At 34.5% G+C, this 10,104-nt stretch overlaps 1 protein-coding gene across 1 annotated transcript; it reads right to left on the bottom strand.

Moving 5' to 3' along the window:
- On the bottom strand, positions 1-9,710 carry LOC142220227 (carbonic anhydrase 2-like). The gene is made up of 3 exons (XM_075289245.1): positions 9,553-9,710; positions 9,394-9,485; positions 1-948 (listed from the first exon to the last, which is right to left on the bottom strand). The coding sequence occupies exons 1-3, from the start codon at positions 9,608-9,610 to the stop codon at positions 262-264; spliced, it is 837 nt and encodes a 278-aa protein (XP_075145360.1). The 5' UTR covers positions 9,611-9,710; the 3' UTR covers positions 1-261.
- Positions 9,711-10,104: the final 394 nt, after the last annotated feature.

Genomic DNA, 10,104 nt, shown 5'->3' with positions numbered 1-10,104 from the left:
TTTCTGTTAATTTAAGGATGATTTATTTAAAGCGTTAATAATATTATTTAACAACATAAGAATTTTTTTATTTTGACGGAAATTTTTTTTATATACGAAATTAATTATTTACCTAGGATCTGCAAATACGCTGAATTTAAAAAATTATATTCTATTGGCGAATCGGTTAAACAAACGCATTCGTTTCGGATATACAAATATTTCTCATTTTCGATTTATTGCCAATAACAAAATAGCTGCTCACAGTTATCGTTTGATCGATTACGATTTACTATAATGCACATCACGGCCGTTCATATCTTGAACATTACGATAATTGTTCACCAAAACTTGGCCATGTTCATCCATTAGTTGACGAAATGGTTCCAATTGAGCGGTAGCAACAGCGACTGGTTTAGGGAATATAATCCAAGTAACAGCCTCGGCACAAGGAGGTGTGGTTAAAGATCCCGAGTAGCTATAGAAGACATGTTTACTGCTAACATCCATACCACCATATAGGGCGGAGAGTTTAAATTTCGGAATATCAACGGATGTTCCAGGTGTCACAATTTTACTCAAGGCATTGCTAATGGCTTGCAAGCCTGGTAATTTTTGTTCCAGCGATGTATCATAAAATGCAGATAATACAACGACACCATCTTCATGTTTAAGAGCCTCTTCCAAATTGCCATATTTCACATTATAATGGACTCCATGTATTTCAACAGCATGGCGTTTTTCATCAATGGTATGTTCGGAGCCCACATCATTATTGGAACCCCAATGGAAGTGAAGATTTACAAACTCGTATTTTTCTCCCTTTGGCAATGGGCCACCAGAGATCTTAGGCATAAGAATTTTTCCCGGTATAACCAATTGGGCTGAGTGACCATTATTCGTTAATTTGGCATTGTATAATTTGTTATATTTTACATATTTTATGGCTGGATACTTTTCGGTGACAAGCTATAGTGGAAGACAAAATGAAGGATGTGGTAATTAATGACAAACAAGAACGATTGACAAAACAAAAAATTAGAGAAATCAAACAAATTCCAGAACTTAATATTGAAGTAATTTTTGCCTTTTCAATTCCAAATTATATTAATATTTGTCGAAGTACATGAAAAGAGCGATCGCACACAAACAACTATTTCTCTCTGCCCATCATTGCTCTGGAGGAACAATTTAATGAATGGAACTCTGTTGATACCAATTTTAACATTTTTAACTTGGACTCTCTTTAGATGTTAACTCTCATTTGAACTCTGTATACTCTTATATGAAATTTAAAAGTTTACTCGTTGAAGATTATATTACGTTTTATCAATTGAGAGCTAAGGCTCGACATGAAAGCTAAGGCTTTCAGTTAGATTATCAAGAGGGAAAAATGGGAAACTAAGATTCCAAGGGATTCTGCAGAGATTGGTGGAACTTAGGTTCCTGGGCTAATGGGTCACTTTATATGATCACACTGCCACCATGAATACTTACATGGAAAACCAATATACCGCAATGAGAGAAAAAGAGACAAGTTGAGTTTAAGTTGAGATGACAAACTTTTTATTGAGGAGGGATAGATCCCTTTACGTTGAAAGCTGGCTGAAGAAAGAGGCCGGAAACTTAGACTGGATTTGACAGGTGAATTCAGAGTTTCAGAAAAGAAGAAAGGGGAAAGCAAATAGATCCTTTTACGTTGAAAGCTGGCTGAAGAAAGAGGCCGGAAACTTAGACTAGATTTGACAGGTGAATTCAGAGTTTCAGAAAAGAAGAAAGGGGAAAGCAAATAGAAAACAGAGTTGCTACTTAAAATTATGACAGCTTAAAACTCTAATCTATTACACGCTAACGGCTAATCTAAAAAGAAAATTCATTTAACTTATCTTAATGATAGGAATTCCATATTAATTCAAATTTCAATTCAATAATTCAAAATTCATACTCAATATATTTAAACTACATTAAACACTCGTATTTCAAGTTCTTTCCTATATTCTGTGGTGGTGGGAATAGTGGTGATGTTGGTGGGGGTATAACAAGCTTGTCATTCCGCTCCTAACAATTCAAAATGGTAAAATCGGACTATGTACAGTGTACATATTGAGTGGCCGATATGTAATGCAACATAATAAAGCACTATATATTTTTTTTATTTCCTGCTCCACACTGTAAAACAGGGTACTATAAGTTAGTGCATATGCCTGCAACATCCAGAAGGAGACGAAACAGATAAATGGTGTCTTTGAGTCAATCTAGCTATGAACGTCCGTCCGTCTGTCTAACTGTGAACACATTTTTGTGTTCAAAGTCTACGAAGAAATTCTAGCCCAATCGATTTCAAATTTGGCCATGTACCTATTGTGGGCACTGTAGCCACAGTTGAGAGAATTCTACAAAAAACAAGTAATTAAAGTCTAAAGTCGGGCGGGGCCGACTATATTATACCCTTCACCATTATGTAGACCAAAATTTGTGTTACCATCTCAACTCCTTCAAATTTGTTGGGAGTTATTATCAAGGTTTATATTCCCATATACAAAAATTTATATCTGAAAAGATTTGAAGAAAATTTTTTGTACTTCTACAAAATCGCTAGAATTAAAAATTAAACGGGTGTTAAACCCCTGGGATGAAACACAATGTTAACCTAGTAAAACAAGTAAGGAAAGTCTAAAGTCGGGCGGGCCGACTATATTATACTCTGCACCACTTTGTAGATCTAGATTTTCGATACCATATCACATCCGTCAAATGTGTGGGGGGCTATATATAAAGGTTTGTCCCAAATACATACATTTAAATATCACTCGATCTGGACAGAATTTGATAGACTTCTACAAAATCTATAGACTCAAAATTTAAGTCGGCTAATGCGCTAGGGTGGAACACAATTTTAGTAAAAAACAAGTAAGGAAAGTCTAAAGTCGGGCGGGGCCGACTTTATTATACCCTGCACCACTTTCTAGATCTAAATTTTCGATACCATATCACATCCTTCAAATGTGTTGGGGGCTATATATAAAGGTTTGTCCCAAGTACATACATTTACGTATCACTCGATCTGGACAGAATTTGATAGACTTCTACAAAATCTATAGACTCAAAATTTAAGTCGGCTAATGCACTAGGGTGGAACACAATGTTAGTAAAAAATATGGGAAACATTTAAATCTGAAGCAATTTTAAGGAAACTTCGCAAAAGTTTATTTATGATTTATCGCTCGATATATATGTATTAGAAGTTTAGGAAAATTAGAGTCATTTTTACAACTTTTCGACTAAGCAGTGGCGATTTTACAAGGAAAATGTTTGTATTTTGACCATTTTTGTCGAAATCAGAAAAACATATATCTAAATCTAAACCGATTTCAACCAAATTTGGCACGGATAGCTACAATGCTAATACTACTCCCTATGCAAAATTTCAACCAAATTGGTCCAAAACTCTGGCTTCTGGGGCCATATAAGTCCATATCTGGCGAAAAATATATATGGAAGCTATATCTAAATCTGAACCGATTTCAATCAAATTTGGCATACGTGACTATACTACCACACGGATGAAAAAGACTGTTTTTCATATTATATGTTTGGAACACAAATTTTTAAACACAATATTGTTGAGTGCAAGCATATAATGTTCATAAACTAGCATAACATATTTGGGACATATATGTTAATATGTTAGAACATATTATGTTTGGGACATAAAATGTTTGTAAATATAATATGCTTGGATGCAAACATATATTAATTTAGAAATAGCCTATAAACATATATGTGTTTAGTAGCTTGGAGCGCTATTTAACAGGGAGCGATATTGAATTAAGTTGGTGGTTGTTGTTTGTTATTACAAAATTAACATTTTATTTTTCCTTTGGCAATTGATCAGCTACTTCTTTGATCCTTACAAACTGTGTGGTCCGCTGTTCGAATCCCCGTCCGGCAAAAGGTAAAATTAAAATAAAAACAAGTATATACAGCAGTAAATTCGACCGGGCCGAATTTTAGATACCCACCACCATGAATACTATGAAAACTCTTCGTCGTAGTGGGTTACTTGATAATATATAGAATTGTAGGGGGTTTGATGACAAATCTTCTCCCAAACGAGCCAGCTCCCGAAGACAAACTTTAAAGATTCTACCTGTGAAGACCAGATAAGATTCTGGATTTATGAGAACCAATTTTGTTAGAGTTTTAGAGAAAATATAAACATATCGTGTATATGTTGAAATTACGACTGGATATAAAATCTTGAATCTGTAGATTTTTCCGCATTTATTTAAATACGATGAGTAAAATCTGGAACTTTTACTTTCAGTTTGAAGCAATTTTCATGATCAGTGAGTGTGCTATACCCTGAAAGAAGTGTATTCTTTTTTGAGAAACGTAATTTTAGACAAGCAAAGTTTTCTTTTGACACAAATTTTAGAGACAATCGTTGAATAAACGAAAACACTTAATAAGAAAAAGAAATTTCGTTTGTCTAAAATTTTATTATAGATTACTAATTTCCAGCAAATCGGATAAAAACTACGGATTCTAGAAGCCCAAGAAATAAAGCCGGGAGATCGGTGTATAAGGGGGCTATACCAAAACATGGACCGATAGACACCATTTGCTACTCACATATTTGTGATCTTAAAATATCTCCAGATTTTCCATTTTAAACAAATCGACCAGAAAATATAGTCTCTAGACGCCCAAGAAGTAAAAATCGAGAGATCAGTCTATATGGGGGTTATACCAAAATATGGACCGATATACCTCAATTTCGGCACTCTTATTTGTAATCTAAAAATACCTCTAGATTTCGAATTTCAGGCAAATCATGTAATAAATACAGTTTATTATAGCTCAAGAATTCCAGGAAAAGCGGATGGTAAATATAGTTTCTAGAAGCCCAAGAAGCAAAATCGGGAAATCAGTCTCTATGGGGGCTATATCAAAACATGGACCGATGAGCACCATTTTCGGCACACCTTTTTATGGTCCTCAAATACCTCTAGATTTCCAATTTCAGGCAAATCGGATGGTAAATATAGTTTCTAGAAGCCCTAAAAGCAAAATCGGGATATCGGTCTATATGGGGGCTATACCAAAACATGGACCGATGAGCACCATTTTCGGCACACCTTTTTATGGTCCTCAAATACCTTTATATTTCCAATTTCAGGCAAATTGGATAAAAACTACGGTTTTTATAGGCCCAAGACTCCAAATCGGGAGGTTGGTTTATATGGGGGCTATATCAAAACATGGACCGATGCGGACCATTTTCGACACACCTCTTTATGGTCCCAAAATACTTTTAGATTTTCAATTTTATACAAATCGGATAGAAAATACTGTTTCTAGACGCGTAAGAAGCAAAATCGGGAGATCGGTCTATATGGGGGCTATACCAAAACATGGACCGATATGGACCATTTTCGACACACCTCTTTATAGTCCTACAATACCTCTAGATTTCCAATTTCAGGCAAATCGGATGGTAAATATAGTTTCTAGACGCCCAAGAAGCAAAATCGGGAGATCGGTCTATATGGGGGCTATATCAAAACATGGACCGATACGAACGATTTTCGACACACCTCCTTATGGTCCTAAAATACCTCTAGATTTTCAATTTCAGACAAATCGGATAGAAAATACTGTTTCTAGACGCCTAAGATGCAAAATCGGGAGATCGGTCTATATGGGGCTATACTAAAACATGGACCGATACGGACCATTTTCGACACACCTCTTTATGGTCCCAAAATACCTCTAGATTTCCAATTTCAGGCAAATCTGATAAAAACTACGGTTTTTATAGGCCCAAGACCCCAAATCGGGAGGTCGGTTTATATGGGGACTATATCAAAACTTGGACCAATATAGCCCATCTTCGAACTTGACCTGCCTGCAAACAAAAAACTAATCTGTGCCAAATTTCGGGACGATAGCGCCTTTATTGAAGGCTGTAGCGTGATTACAACAGACAGACAGACAGACAGACAGACAGACGGACAGACGGACATGCTTATATCGTCTTAGAATTTCTCCCTGATCAAGAATATATATACTTTATATAGTCGGAAATCGATATTTCGATGTGTTACAAACGGAATGACAAACTTATTATACCCCCATCACCATTTTATGGTGGTGGGTATAAAAATCATACAATTTAATAATTTCTTCTACAATGTTTGTATTACAGAAAAAGGTGCTAAGAACTAAAAAATCTCGTGGAAGTGAGAAAGATGTGGGGGAATATACAATTGGGCAGAAACAAAATTTTGAGCATTCAGGTCGAAAACCTATGTTGTTAGCACCTATATTACCTGTTTATTTTCATAATTCATTATGATTGTAAATATATAAATAAATAAATAAAATTTTGAGCACAATATTGTTTGGGAGAATTTTTTTTAAGCATATAATATTTTTGGGTGCAAAATGCTTCCAAACATATTATATGTTCACATAATAACATATTGTTTTTTGGAAGACAACATTATTGAATTTGGATGCAAAAATACAAAATGTTTGGAACTTAGACTACCCAAACATATATTGTTTAGACCAATATGCTTTCAAACATATTATATATTGGAAGAGATCAAACATATAAATGTTTGGGCAATACCCAAAAATATATATGCTTGAAGCAAAATATGTTTTGGAGTATATGTTACAGAAGCGATTTTTTGTGAGCGTGCAATTGTACTCCTTGTGCAAAATTTCAAGCTAATCGTGATAAAACTCTGGCTTCTGGGTCCATATAAGTGCACATCGGGCGAAAGATATATATGGGAGCTATATCTAAATCTGAATCGATTTCAACCAAATTTGGCATGCATAGTTACAATGCTAAATATATTCCCTGTGCAAAATTTCAACCAAATTGGGCCAAAACTCTGGCTTTTAGGACCATATTAGTCCATATCGGGCGAAAGATATATATGGGAGCTATATCTAAATCTGAATCGATCTCAACCAAATTTGGCATGCATAGTTACAATGCTAAATCTATTCCCCGTGCAAAATTTCAACCAAATTGGGCCAAAACTCTGGCTTTTAGGACCATATTAGTCCATATCGGGCGAAAGATATATATGGGAGCTATATCTAAATCTGAACCGATTTCAATCAAATTTTGCACACTTGACTATATTACTAATTGTACTCCTAGTGCAAAATTTCACCCAAATTCGGCCAAAAACACAAAAATGTGTTTACAGACAGACGGACGGACGGACGGACAGACAGACGGACATGGTTATATCGACTCAGGGAGCCACCCTGAGCATTATTGCCAAAGGCACCATGTGTCTATCTCGTCTCTTTCTGGGTGTTACAAACATATGCACTAACTTATAATACCCTGTTCCACAGTGTGGCGCAGGGTATAAAAATTATCTATTGAAATTAAATTTGAGAAATTTTCTTTAGAAGTAAAATGTTGAAATTTTCACATTTTCTATGGAAATAACATTTGACAAAAATTTCTATAGAAATAAAATTTTGATATTTTCTATATAAAGAAAAATTTGACAAAATTTTCTATAGATATAAAAGTTCAACAAAATTTAATATAGAAATAAAATGTTGAAAAAATTTTCTATAGATATACATTTTTGGTAAAATTTTCTATTGAAATAAAATTTTGACAAAATTTTCTATAGAAATATTATTTTGATAACATTTATTACAATTTTAACAAATTTTCCATAGAAATAAAATTTCGACAACATTTTCTATAGAAATAACATTTTGACAAAATTTTCTACAGAAAGAAAAATTTGACAAAATTTTCTATAGAAAGAAAAATTTGACAAAATGTTCTATAAAAAAAAAATTCTGGCAAAATTTTCTATAGAAATAAATTTTTGAAAAAATATTCTATATGAATAAAATTTTGACAAAATTTTCTGTGGCAATAAAATTTTGGTAGATTATTATTGGCTCGAGTGGCAATCGTGATTTTTCTGTGATTGGGGATCGTTTTATCTGGAGGCTATTTATAACTATAGATCGATACGGACCAATTTTTGATTTGGTTTTTATCGGTCATATACTAGCGTAATGTACCAAATTTCAACCGGATCGGATGAATTTTGCTCCTTCAAGAGGCTCTTTAGGTCAAATCTGGGAATCGGTTTATATGAGAGTTATATATAGTTGTAGACCGATGTGGACCAATTTTTGCATGTTTGTTAGAGACCATATACCAACACCATGTACCAAATTTCAGCCGGATCAAGCCAAATCTGGGGGTCGGTTTATGTGGTGGCTATACGTAAACGTATACGGTCCAATATGGCCCATTTACAATACCATCCGACCTTGGCATTGAGCTTAACATGGAATCGGGCAGCACTCAGTGATAAGAGAGAAGTTCACCAATGTGGTATCACAATGGACTGAATAGTCTAAGTGAGCTTGATACATCGGGCTGCCACCTAACCTAACCTAACCTACATCAATAACAACTACTTGGGGCCAAGTTTCAGGTCGATAGCTTGTTTCGTTCGGAAGTTAGCATGATTTCAACAAACGGACGGACATGCTTAGATCGACTCTGAATTTCACCATGACCCAGAATATATATACTTTAGAGCAATATTTCGATGTGTTTCAAATGGAATGACAAAGTTAATATACCCCCCATCCTATGGTGGACGGTATAAAAAGAAGTAGGAAGACAATACTACATTGGCCCAACAAGAGGAAAGTCTCGAAAGGGCCAGACCGACCACATGTACGATGATTCGTTGAGTTAGGCTTATACGAATTTAGCATAAGTCCAATTAGAGTTTAAAAAATTTCTAAACTGCCATGTGTGTGTGTTAGGTTAGGTGGCAGCCCGATGTATCAGGCTCACTTAGACTATTCAGACCATTGTGATACCACATTGATGAACTTCTCTCTTGTGTGTGTGTTAGGTTAGAATATTTTATGACAAAAATATTCCACGTTCACCGTCCAAAAATAACATTTTACTCTTACAACATGTTTCAGGTGATCACATTCCTTCTCTGCGTAGTACTCAGCGGTGGATTACTCCCCTCTCAGTAATGCTGCTAACATTTCAAATGTGCTTCAAACTATCTCTATAATGTGAAACGTTGTTCGTTATTGAGCAAACCATTAAATTAGGCACAACTCAGCGATAAGAGAGATGTTCACCAATGTTGTAACACAATGTAATCATGGGCTACCATTATATTTAACCTAAGATGGAAGATAGCAAGTAGTCTCTCAAATTGGAAATCAAGATGTGTTTTAAGTCCACAATTAGGTGATTTGTATGTATGGTTTCATATATTCTCAATTTCCCGATTTGTCTCTATAGACCTCTTACCCCTTCTATGATTCTTTGGTTGTATGCATAGTATTTTTTTCTCTCTATGAACGTACATCTTTGGTATTAATTGCAATGGGCGATTGTTTTGTCAAGCCACAAGCTGGATAATCGTTAGACCATTGATCTTGCACATCATAAGACCAAGCTGAAATATGAAATAATAGAAAAATAAAAGTGAATATCCAAATTTTTATTAAAAATCCTCTTCTCACCTTTAATCCCACATGCGATAGTCAATAGCAGACAACAACAAACTAAAACCTTTGCCATTATTTGAAAATATATTTTCAATAATTATCGCCTTACATGTACAAACACCAAATCGTCTCTGTTTTACCAGCAATCTTGCAATGCAATTTTATACTTTGGTTATTAAAAAACAAAAAAACTTAATATAAAATAAATTGACTTTTATTGTGATAACACTGATATTCTTGAATATAAATCTAATGAAAGTGTAATGACATCCGCTATTATTTACAAATTCTCTAGCTATTAAGCCCATTACTTAATATCAGAAGTGGCAACTGGCAAGTTATCTATCTTCTCCTCTTAAAAAACGAGAATAGACTGAATATTGAAGAGTTGTTTACACTTCGCCTAAATAAAAATTGTTGGAAATGCACCCAAAGATATTTCTTATCAATTTTAAGTACCTTTGTACTTAATGTTTATGATTTGCAATTTCTGCTTGTTTTGTAGATTTTTTTATACATATCCCCCACCTCTGCATGGGGTGTACAACTTTTTTCTAATACCCATCG

This window comes from Haematobia irritans, chromosome 1 (genome assembly GCF_050003625.1).
Source record: "Haematobia irritans isolate KBUSLIRL chromosome 1, ASM5000362v1, whole genome shotgun sequence".
In the NCBI taxonomy this organism is placed as follows: domain Eukaryota; kingdom Metazoa; phylum Arthropoda; class Insecta; order Diptera; family Muscidae; genus Haematobia; species Haematobia irritans.
This window is presented reverse-complemented; position numbering and strand designations above follow the sequence as displayed.